Here is a 12,016-nt window from a genome sequence, read left to right as displayed (position 1 = left end):
TATAGTCCCCCTGTAGATATAGCCCACCTCTGTATACAGTGCTCCACAGATAGTCCACCCCTGTATACAGTGCTCCACAGATAGCCCACCCCTGTATATAGCCCCCATGTAGATATAGCCCACAGCTGTATATAGTGCTCCACAGATAGCCCACCTCTGTATATAGCCCCCCTGTAGATATAGCCTACCCCTGTATATAGTGCCCCACAGATAGCCCACCTCTGTATATAGCCCCCCTGTAGATATAGCCTACCCCTGTATATAGTGCCCCACAGATAGCCCACCTCTGTATATAGCCCCCTGTAGATATAGCCCACAGCTGTATATAGTGCTCCACAGATAGCCCACCCCTGTATATAGCCCCCCTGTAGATATAGCCCACCCCTGTATATAGTGCTCCACAGATAGCCCACCTCTGTATATAGCCCCACTGCAGATATAGCCTACCCCTGTATATAGTGCACCACAGATAGTCCACCCCTGTATATAGCCCCCATGTAGATATAGCCCACAGCTGTATATAGTGCTCCACAGATAGCCCACCCCTGTATATAGTGCTCCACAGATAGCCCACCCCTGTATATAGCCCCCATGTAGATATAGCCCACAGCTGTATATAGTGCTCCACAGATAGCCCACCCCTGTATATAGCCCCCTGTAGATATAGCCCACCCCTGTATATAGTGCTCCACAGATAGCCCACCTCTGAATATAGCCCCCCTGTAGATATAGCCCACCCCTGTATATAGTGCTCCACAGATAGCCCACCCCTGTATATAGCCCCCCTGTAGATATAGCCTACCCCTGTATATAGTGCCCCACAGATAGCCCACTCCTGTATATAGTCCCCCAGTAGATATAGCCCACCCCTGTATATAGTGCTCCACATATAGCCCCCCTGTAGATAAAGCTGCCCCCTGGTAGATAAAGACCCCACAGTAGATAAATCCCCCCTGTAGATAAAGCCACACACTTTTTTTATTACAATAAAATAACACACTATTCAAACTCACCTCAATCCCATTCCCGCACTGTCCGGCAGCAATGGAGACCGGCTATCTTCTGCGCAGGTCTCCTGGGGTTGAACGAAGCGTCTATGAAAGGCGCTGATGGCAGGGCAGAATGACTTTCCCAGGCACGGCCATTCATTGCTTCTAATTGTACCTGTGTCCTATAGACGCAGGTACAATTATAGTGCAGGCGGGGGTGGCGCTGGCACCCCCCTCTAAGTTGCGCCCAGGGCACATGCCCCGCCTGCCCCCCTGTAGCTACGCCCCTGCCTATGGTCCAGGAGGTTGGATTCACACCGAAAAAAAACATTGATGGCCTGTGTTAAGGATAAACCAGACCTTGATTAACTTGTAGAGAAGACTTAACACACACATCAGTCCTTGCTCCCATTAGTTTAGTCACAGAAAAAAAAACTATACAAAAATATTCATTTTTATTTGGCATAAAAAAAGGGAAGGACTGCTTTCAAATCAAGATACAAGGGGGGTGTTCATTGAGTTGTGGGGACAAAAACAACTGACTCTGGTATACCGTAGTGGCTTTACCTACCTAATCGGAGCGATGGGCCTAATCAAGGCACCACCCCGACCTCCAACCTGTACCCTAGACACCCTGTTAATGACCTAATCAATTGGTGATTAAGAATATCGGGTACGGGAGTATGTACACAGTGAGTTCAGTGTAATATCTTTCGGTTGTGCATGATAGTACTCAATACCTAGCGTATTGGCCTATAATGCCCAGATAATAGTTTAAAGTACTGCAAGGAGCAACGATGAGTACAATGACATTGCTCCTAATGACTAAAATAGGAATAAGTACAATTATATTGTTCCAGGTTCCGACGCGTTTCCTCTAAAACTTGGCAGGTTAATCAGGGAACTAAACTGGCAATCGAAAACTACAAGTACAACCAGGTTAACTGGTGCAATATCAAAGAAGAGAAAAATGACATGCAATTACACCCCGAATGGCTGGTGAAGCATGAAAAACAGGAGCTGGATAAGGTAGCTGTCATAATTTATTAGCCACTAAATACAGCAGTGAAAAAAAAACACCAATACAGATTGGTATGACGTGGGTATTTTTCATCCCCCTGCATTCTGAAAATTATTTTCCCTCTCCATGCCCTGCCACATCCCTTCTTACAGCATGCAGTCTTACAGATACAGAAAAAGAAACTGCAACTGCATCTCCCTCTTCTCCCCTCCTCCATGTCTACCTTAATTGGTTGACAACTTTTTTGGGAATAAGAAGGTTTCTGAACTTCAGAGAGCCTGTGATCCTCTAATAAGATATATTACAAAGAGTCTCGTGGCACAGAAAGTGGGAAGGAAAAAAGGAACAAGGAAGGGAGGGAAGGAATGTAGGAATGAAGATAGATCAGAAAGAAAGGAACAAGGAAGGGAAGGAAAGGACGGTAGGAATGAAGATAGATAGAAAGGAATAAAGGGAGGGTAGGTAGGAATGAAGATCGATAGGAAGGAAGAAATGTACAAGGGAGGGAAGGAAGGTCGGTAGGATTGAAGATCGATAGGAAGAAAGAAATGTACAAGGAAGGGAGGGAAGGACGGTCGGTAGGAATGAAGATCGGTAGGAAGAAAGAAATGTACAAGGAAGGGAAGGAAGGACGGTAGGAATGAAGATAGATAAGGAAGGAAGGAATGTACAAGGAAGGGAGGGAAGGAAGGACTTTAGGAATCAAGATAGATAGGAAGGAAGAAAGAAAGGAACAAGGGAGGGAAAGACTTTAGGAATGAGGATCGATAGGAAGGAAGAAATGTACAAGGAAGGAAGGAAGGTAGGAATGGCGATAGATAGGAAGAAAGGTACAAGGGAGGGAAGGAAGGAAGGACTTTAGGAATGAAGCTGGATATGAATGAAGAAATGTTCGAAGAAGGGAAGGAAGGACGCTAGGATTGAAGATAGGAAGGAGGAAATGTACAAGGAAGGGAAGGAAGAACGGTAGGAATGAACAAGGAAGGAAGGTAGGAATGACGATAGGAAGGAAGAGAGTGAAAGAAGGTAGGAATGAAGGGAGGTGGGAAGGAAGGAATAAAGAGAGGGACGGAAGATAGGAAGCAATGTACAAGGAAAGGAGGGAAGTTAGATAAGGAGGAAAAGCATAAAGGGAGTAAGGAAGGGAGGAAACACGCAATCATTATGCAGATATTGCCCTGGTCGTATTGGAACCTACAGCCCAAAGAAACTAAAAGTTAAAATATTTTTTTGATGATCTAGTTTAATATTACGTTATTGTATTGTATGCAGAGTGTCATTTCTTGTGGACTTGACCCATGTTGCTTTGTGACCTGTTTCTCATTGCCAGGGTCATATGCCTTTTGTTCTGCTGATGTGTTTTTTTGCATTGGCATGTCAACTACATCTCCATCGTACAATTGTTTTATAAACGCATGCCTTCTATTACAACATCATTTTAGTAGAGTTTATCCTTGAATCTTTACTATGGCTCCAAGTTTTGTTTTTTCTGAATATTGTCCAAAGGACAAAGTTAATCTTTTGTACGACTGCGCTAGTCAGACATTTGTTATCATTGTCTATTTAACATTAGATCTAGATTAAAATTTTTATTGGTTTCTCCATGTGATTTGTATTTATATGGTAAATAATCCACATTGTGTAGATTTCTTGATAAAATATGGTTCACACTGCCAGAACGCCCTGAACGGGTGTAACTGTATGTACCTCAGTTCAGTGTATTCTGCCAACCCCCTGCTGTGCAAATCCGAAATGAACATTTAACAGGCAGCATTTGCCTTTTATGGCTGTGTAGTAAAATATCAATTTCAAAGGGAACCTGTCACTTTGACAGATACATTACACTCCAGAAAAAACTGATACACTGTATAATGCCAACTGCATGGTCTCAAGCATCACATGGTGTATCACAAAATTCCTCTGAGCCAGTCAGCAGCTCTGAAAAGGATCATGTGATGCAGTCTGTGGCTCTCGTTCTCGTAAGAGTTGTGGCATTTATGTCACATGATATTTTTCACGGCTGCTGACTGGCTGTGAGGGATCATGTGACACTACAAAACAAGGAAGTGCTTTCTTTTCAGCCTTTCATTTATCGCTTTAGGGGATGTTTAGTGGTTGTAATTAAACTCACTAGTATAACACTGATGCTGTAACTTAAAGATATCTGTCATAGTGACAGGTTCTCTTTAAGGGTATGTTCACACAGCGTTTTTTGCAGGCAGAAAAATCAGCTCCGTTTTTTTTTTAAGTGGTTTTGCACCACACTCGTTTTTTGACACAGTTTTTTTTTTAGTCTTTTTTTATTTTTACTTACTTCAACAGACAAAGGGAAAAACCACGAGCGTATTTTGCCAAAAAACACTTTTATTTCCGTCTCCCATTGATTTCAATGGGGTTTTTGAGGCGGAAAACGCCTCAAGATAGGGCATGTCGCTTCCATCGCCCATTGAAATCAATAAGAGGCAACTTCGGCCGGTTTTTGCTGCGGTTTCCGTGGCAAAAAAACCTCTGTGTGAACAGGGCCTAAGAGACTCTCTTTTAAGAGCTTTAGACAATCACTGCTAGTTAGAGGGGTCTCTTGACAATAAGCAGATCACAGTGTCCTCCTTCTGTGACCCCCAGTGATCAGATGTAATTTGTGGGGAAACCTGGCAGTAAGTGTTCAATTTCCAGGCAGCACCACCACAGGTGAAATGAAGCATTACACAGTGTCCATTCTATGTAACCGCTCTCCACTCTGACCTAGAGACGAGGATCCTAAACAGAGGACCCCCCCGATATTAACTCACAATTCCCTAATAGAATGTATGGAAGTGGGTTTTCTAAGCAAGACAACTACTTTACTTTTAAGTTATGGTATCTATTAGATACTCTTTTGGCATCCGTCAGGTGACTGGGGCCCCGTGTATACGTTCTGTGTATGCTCCAGGGGCTTTTTGCCGACGCACACGCTGAACTTATACTACAAATGCAGTGTGAATAGACGCTAACAGACATTTATATTGGCAGACTTTCATTGTGAGGGATTTCTGCAGTGCGTTAGCCATGCAAATTTTTGACATTAAGCCCCTTGATTGATAGGTATGCCCTTAGGTAGTCAAAGTGTTTGACTGTAGGCTCAAAGAGAACCTGTCACCTGCTCAAAAACTGAAGCTGACATCTCCGTTAGATTGTAGGCGCCTCACAGATTCTGCCACGTTATTTAATTATTTTTTTTCTAGCCCCCATCGTTGCTGAGATATCGGTGTCATTAGTTTTGGTGCTGATATGCAAATGAGGCCTTTGACTGTCAAGTGGGCCTGTCACCTGTCACTTGATAACCGCCCATTTGACAGTCAAAGGTCTTATTTGCATAGCGGACACCAGAACTAATGGCCCCGATATCTCAGGAACAGTGGGAGTTGGAAGAAAAAAATAAAAAGCGTCAGAATCTGTGAGGCGCCTGCAATCTAACTGAGATGTCAACTTCAGTTTTTTGGGCAGATGACCGGTGCTCTTTAAGCATTGTCCTAAGTATTAGTCATGTATATTGCTGTCCACCCCATGCAGCCACCCATGCACTATTAGTGTCCACCCCATGCAGCCGCCCAATACCAATTCATTTCTGGGTTTTTCTGTACAGAAGCATCTCCCAGAAGCAGCCTGAAATCTATTATGAAGAAGAAAAACAGCAGCAGCCGCTCGACTGGAGAAACTCATGCTAAGAAGAATCTCCAGTTTGTTGGGGTCAATGGTGGGTAAGCATCACAGAGGAAGCACAAACTACCAATATGTCAGAAGAACCATAGTCTAATCATTAGGCATTACCAGCCAGTTGCATTGGAAGGAATCCAAGGATCCCTTCATAAGGACTATGATTTAGCTGAGGACAATTCCATTTGTAACCCCATAAGAGTTCCAGGTTTTTCCATTCATATTATTGACGTTACAGGAGATTATAGTGAATATTTAGCTGATGTACGTTCATGTCACTGTTATGTGAAACATTGTTCTGGAGTTTAAGGAGTTAAGTGTACCCTCAATCTGAACTTCCTCTAGACTTTTAATCTAATATTGTGTCCTTAGTTATGAAACAACATCTAGTGAGGATTCCAGCTCCTCAGAGGACTATGGAGACAGTGATGGTGAGAAGACGGAGCTAACCCCATGTTCACAAGATGGAAATGTTGGTGACCACGTGGATAACGCGGCCCTGGTACAACATGCAGAAGAAGAGTTACAGGAAACTCCGGGCCCAACAATATCAGAGGTCCAACAGAGTTCGCAGAGGTAAAAACTGTTTCTTAATGAATATTTAGGTCAATTAAAGCACGTGTTCACTTTTCATTGCACTTTTACAGTTGACATGCAGAATTAATCTACATAAAGGAGCGGGTTCCAGAGGTGCAGCTATCAGACGTTTATGGCAAATCCTGTGGATATGCCATATATGTTTAAGATGGATTTCCCCTTTAGGCATCCAAAGTTTCATTTCGGCTTCCTGAAGTAGCACAATCAGTTTAGACCTCCAGGCCAAAATAGTTTGTGCACCCCTGGTATATAGGCACTAGGGTTGCACGATGCATCAAAATATCGATACTGTTTCGATACCGTGCACCCTCAAATGGTTCAATACCGTTATTTCATGTATTTCGATGCTAAGCTGTGCGGCCGCACAGCTTAGCATTGTAACCCATGAATGTAGTTAGAGCGGGGCTGCGGCTTGCACGGCTCCTGACAAGCGTGCGTGCGTGCGTGGTCAGCATGATGGGATTTGGCCGGCGCTGCACTAATGAGCTCCGGCACTGTAGACAGGACATGGCGGGCGCACTGCAAAACACCCCCATGTTCTCTGTCTTCAGGGCCGGCGCCTCCGCTCATTAGTGCAGCGCCAGCCACATCACCTGCTGACCGCACGCGCACACTAATTATCAGGAGCGGGGCAATGGCTGTTTTACAAAGCCGCAGCCCCACTTTAACAACGGAGATCCGAGAAACCTCTCCGCCGCTATTCCCTTGAATGCTGCGATCAAAGCAGACCGCAGCATTTAAGGGGTAAATGAGAAGGGGGGATGCCCTTTGGATCGTGTCACAGGGAATGCCTGTGACACGATCGAGGGACATACCATATATGGACAGACATTGAAGGACCCCAGGGCTGTCTGTCCGTATTTCCTGTTGTTAGACAGATATATGCCAGTACATTAAAGTTTAAAAATAAAAAAGCAAAAAAAAACACAAATTATGTTAAAGAGGCTCTGTCACCAGATTATAAGTGCTCTATCTCCTACATAATCTGATCGGCGCTGTAATGTAGATAACAGCAGTGGTTTTTATTTTGAAAAACGATCATTTTTTAGTAAGTTATGAGCTAGTTTAGATTTATGCTAATTAGTTTCTCAATGGACAACTGGTCGTGTTTTTACTTTTTACCAACTGGGTGTTGTACAGAGGAGTGTATGACGCTGACCAATCAGTGACCAATCAGTGTCCTGCACTTCTCATTGTTCCAGCCCAGCATGATCCACAGCACAGTGTGATTGTGCAGTGAAAGAAGTAAACACGCCCAGTTGCTAAAAACACAATACACGCCCAGTTGTCCATTAGACAGGCTCATTTGCATAAATATAAAATTGCTCATAACTTGGCCAAATATGATCGTTTAAAAAAAAACAAAAAACGTTACTGTTATCTACATTGCAGCGCCGATCACATGCAATAGCAGATAGGGATTTGATAATCTGGTGACAGAGCCTCTTTAAATTAAAAAAATTTAATTTAAAAAATACGCACATTTTTTACAACAAACATTAAAATAAGTCTCAATACATAAAATATACACACATTCGGTATCATCGTGACCGTAATAACATTTATAGCGTCATTTATGATGTTTACGCTGTTAAAAAAAAAATCTAATAAAAACGGCTTTCTTTCTCTTATTAATGTGAGGCACGAGGTATTATGAATTTTGAACCTCCATATGCCTCACATTAATACTAATTAGCCCCATTATTTTGAACCTCCATGTACCTCACACATTAACCCAATGTTGTCCATTATGACTGTGAGGAACATGATGGGGTTAATTACTATTCATGTGAGGCACATGGTTCAAAATTCAGCACACGACGTGCCGAATGGAAGAACTTTTTTTCTATTTTTTATTGTTGGCAAAGTATAGTTTTCATGTAGAGTATCGCAATACTACACAAAGCATCGGTATCGAAGACCAAATTCTGGTATCGTGACAACCGTAATAGACACCATACAGCAGGACATGTAGTGCCGACTGCTCCATAAAGTTCTAATAAAGTTCTGTGGGGACTCGGTGTGACACCGTACAGGCTCCATCCGCACTGCTGTGTCGTGTGCACAACCCCTTATATTTATTGGACGTTTTTTTATTTAGGGTGTGGGGTTGTTCTTTAACCATTGTTAACACAGTAACATTTGTCATTGCGGTCATGGAATGAATGTTGCCTTTGTACCGTCATATGTCACGCAGATTCCTGGAATTGAAACATTGTTCTTCTAAATCCATTAGCCGCTGTTTCCCAGTCACCAGAGCTGCATTTCTTTTCAGTTATTGTGCTTTCCATTATAATTTCCAGATGTGATATTCCGCTACACCCAGGCAGGGATGGTCGACCTTGAGACTACTTTACTTAAAAACCTTGTCCGATCCTCTTACAGCTATTTCAGATACGCAATAATTAACCCTTTTCATGTCAGAAGAGAGGACATTTCTTCTGGATAGCAGAGCACCGAGAGAAATTATTTATGCAAACTTCTGTAGCCAAGCCGAAGAATTTGGCTTCCGATACTTGATTACTGTAGTGTGATGGTCTGTTGAATACATGGAAATAGGCCATTGGTTATTACATTGTATCTCCGTCATGCAACATTATCTTAAAATCCAAAATTAAGGGGCAAAACTAGCAATCACATGACCCCCCCCACAGCAAAACGGGGAACAGACCACCCTAGAGGACACTTTCTTCTGCCAGCGAGACTGCAGTTATGCTGTTATGTCTAATGTAAATGCAACTTCATCAAGAAGATGACTTCAACTCATGTCAGACCCCATACAGGCTGCAATTGCTATAGTTAAAACATAATTCTAAAAAAAAAATGGATGTCTTGCTATATTATTATCAATTATTTAAATGAGGGTGGATCTTGCATTGAAATTAATGGAAACCATCAGCGCAGAAATTTGCATTGCTACGATCTCCCAGGGTACATGTGGGCGTGGTATATCAATGTCCGTAGCATAGAAGGCACAAGGGCATGTCAATGGGTGTAATATACCCAAGACTGACAATCCAGACATGGAAAAGGGAGATGTACAGGGAAGTGTCTGTATGTACTTGTATACAGACGAGGTGACCGGGTGACCAAAGACCGCTCTCTATGGCCATGAAAATGGCTGATTGTGGTTTTAAGTTCCTGTCCCCAGTTATAGTTGGGGAGAACAGCTCCGAGGCACAAACTTCTGCTCTAATAAGTGAAATTGGTTCTGACCAAGGGAAACATTCATAAATCATTACAATGTGTTTTTTTTTTATAATTTGGGCATAGGGGTGCTTTAAGTCCCTGCTCTTTTGTGTGGGTAGCCAAGTTAATTTTTAGCTGAGCTTTATGTTTACCGACGCTTTGAAACATGCGTGTCAGGTCCATAGTTAAACAAGTACGGTGTTGTGAGCGATGCTTTATTAAAAGACCTGAGACCAAGATTTATGATCTATTTATAAGTGGGCTTGTTTCCTTTTTATCAGATCCTGGGATGGAAGTTGCTGTAATCTTTGTTATTCTGCATACTTTAGTTTGTAGGGCATTTATTTATTCCTGCAGTTAATGAGTGGGTTATCGTGTTTTAACAGGAAATGAATATGAAATCATATCAGATAGATAGCATAGGGCATTGTAGACCAGTCAACTTATCACAACTGCTTGCAATAATGGACTGTGGCTGGTAAAACTTCCCCCTGAGTGAAGAAAAATCAGTATACATTTAAAATGTATTCTATGGAGCACGTATATGTAAACTAATAATATGCTATACTATAAAGACACTATTTATATGGGCAGATAAAGGGGTTGTCTGGGCATGGAGCGGTTATTTATACTGATCACCTATCCACAGGATAAGCCATCGGTAGATGATCGGTGGGGGTCCGACACCTTTGACCAGGCCCTGATCAGTTGTTCCGACTGCCTCCGGGCACCAGTTTCTATGCAGTGTTCAGCGCCAGACGCAGGTGGCTCCGTAGACTGCATAGCGGCTGTGTTGCAGAACAGCAACTCTGAATAGGAGCAGAGCTGCAACACGGCTGCTATACTGTGACCGGAGCCATCTGCTTCCAGCACAAACATCCTGTGCCCGGAGGAAGCCGGAATGGCTGATCGGTGCAGGGTCCGGCTGTCGGAAACCCCACCGATCATATGCTGATGACCTATCCTGTGGATAGGTCATCAGTATGCAAAGCCGTCCTGTGCCCGGACAACCTTCTTTAAAGGCATACACATCCCCATTCACTTGAATGGTGCTGAGCTGTAGTACCAGGCACAGCCACATGTAAAAATGCAGCGCGGTCTCTGGAACAACAGCGTAAGGACCATGGTGCTCCAGCAAACACCGCTGCCTCCTCCTGTGGAGGTCAAAGGTCGTAATTCCACCGATCACACAGTAATGGTCTAATCTATGGTCATTAATAGCAATTCTAGAAAACCCCCTCTAATGTCTCCTCCTGAATAAACAGCAGAAAGTTTATTGCAGTTCCCCCCTTGTTGTCAGTGTTGGCTCAGGTTGCTCAGCAACCACCTGTCTTCCTGTCTTGGTGACCACTACTATGTACAGTTTGCGATATATCTACTGCAGTAGTCACAGAAAGATGATTCTGTCCTATAGTTGACTACCTCCCCATGCTACACAGACCGGTCACATGAGAAGAATACATAAAAAAATCTTGCAAGATATAAAACTAGCAGGAAAAAGGGGAGAGTACAGGAACAAGTAAAAGTGTTCAACACGAGCACTTCTGCCGCTTTGTTTTAGTGATTGGTGGGGGTCTCAGTGCTCAGTGTCACTATGACGTGTCAGAAGTTTGAACATTTATTTACCCTTTAAAGTGTTTTAGATCTTAAAATGTTGTAAAATTATTCGACGTGTGAGCGTTTGCCTAATTTTTACGTGAATGTCCACCTTCTAACACCATGTCGTTTTTTAGGTCCCGAATTCTGTTCTTTTTAATTTCTTCATATATCTTTATAGCGGTCAGTGCTCCGTTTTGCAGATACAGTGCTCCAAACCCCCCTTCATAGCTACAGTTAAATGATAAACTTGTGGCTGTTTGCAGCCACCACTAGGGGGAGTTCACTGCATACTGTTTTATTATTGAGTTCAATGTATAAATTGCATGCAGTAAGCTCCCCCTGGTGGTGAGTGCAGGCAGCCAGACTGTTATCAGTTAACTATATGTCTGCAGTGAATTTGGGGCTCTGTATCGGCAAAACAAACCTCTAACCGTTAAAGAGGTTGTCCAGTTTTTATTTGGTTGATTATAGAATAGGAAATCATACAGTTTTCTAACATAAATGTGTTTAAAATTCTGCATCAGGATGATGAACTGAAAAAGTTATTTAAGGGTGGACATTCACTTTAAAGAAATCATGAGAGCAGAAAGAAAGACTATTGCTTGGCTCATATTCATACCCTAGGACAGTCATCTCTAACTGTTGCAGAACTACATCTCTCTGCATGCAGCCTGCGGCTCTCAGGGAATGCTGGGAGTTGTGGTTTTACAACCGCTGAAAAACCGCCGGTTACGACTTCTACACCAGGACTGCAGCAAGAGAAAGTAAAGTCAGTGTCTAATTCATAGATTATTTTCATAGAAAGCAGATGTCTCAGTGGCATTACAGAGCATGGATTTAGTATCCACCACCTGTACAAACAGTCATCAAGAACTACAGTAATGTCACAAAACTATGCAGGGTCAGACTGCGCCGGCCCCACAGAAGA

The 12,016-nt window shown here is 42.9% G+C and overlaps 1 protein-coding gene across 7 annotated transcripts in view; it reads left to right on the top strand.

Annotated features, from left to right (window-relative positions):
* KANK4 (KN motif and ankyrin repeat domains 4) overlaps positions 1 to 12,016 on the top strand; it is a 100,553-nt gene that overhangs the window by 64,809 nt on the left and 23,728 nt on the right. For all 7 annotated transcript variants that reach the window (XM_075832725.1, XM_075832724.1, XM_075832723.1 and 4 more), the window contains 2 exons: positions 5,633 to 5,747; positions 6,076 to 6,279. In XM_075832725.1, coding sequence (XP_075688840.1) covers positions 5,633 to 5,747; positions 6,076 to 6,279 — 319 coding nt within the window. The remainder of the gene's footprint in view (positions 1 to 5,632; positions 5,748 to 6,075; positions 6,280 to 12,016) is intronic.

The sequence above is a fragment of the Rhinoderma darwinii genome, chromosome 7, assembly GCF_050947455.1.
Source record: "Rhinoderma darwinii isolate aRhiDar2 chromosome 7, aRhiDar2.hap1, whole genome shotgun sequence".
NCBI classification, from domain to species: domain Eukaryota; kingdom Metazoa; phylum Chordata; class Amphibia; order Anura; family Rhinodermatidae; genus Rhinoderma; species Rhinoderma darwinii.
The sequence above is the reverse complement of the archived record's forward strand: the minus strand, read 5'-3'. Positions and strand labels throughout refer to the sequence as shown.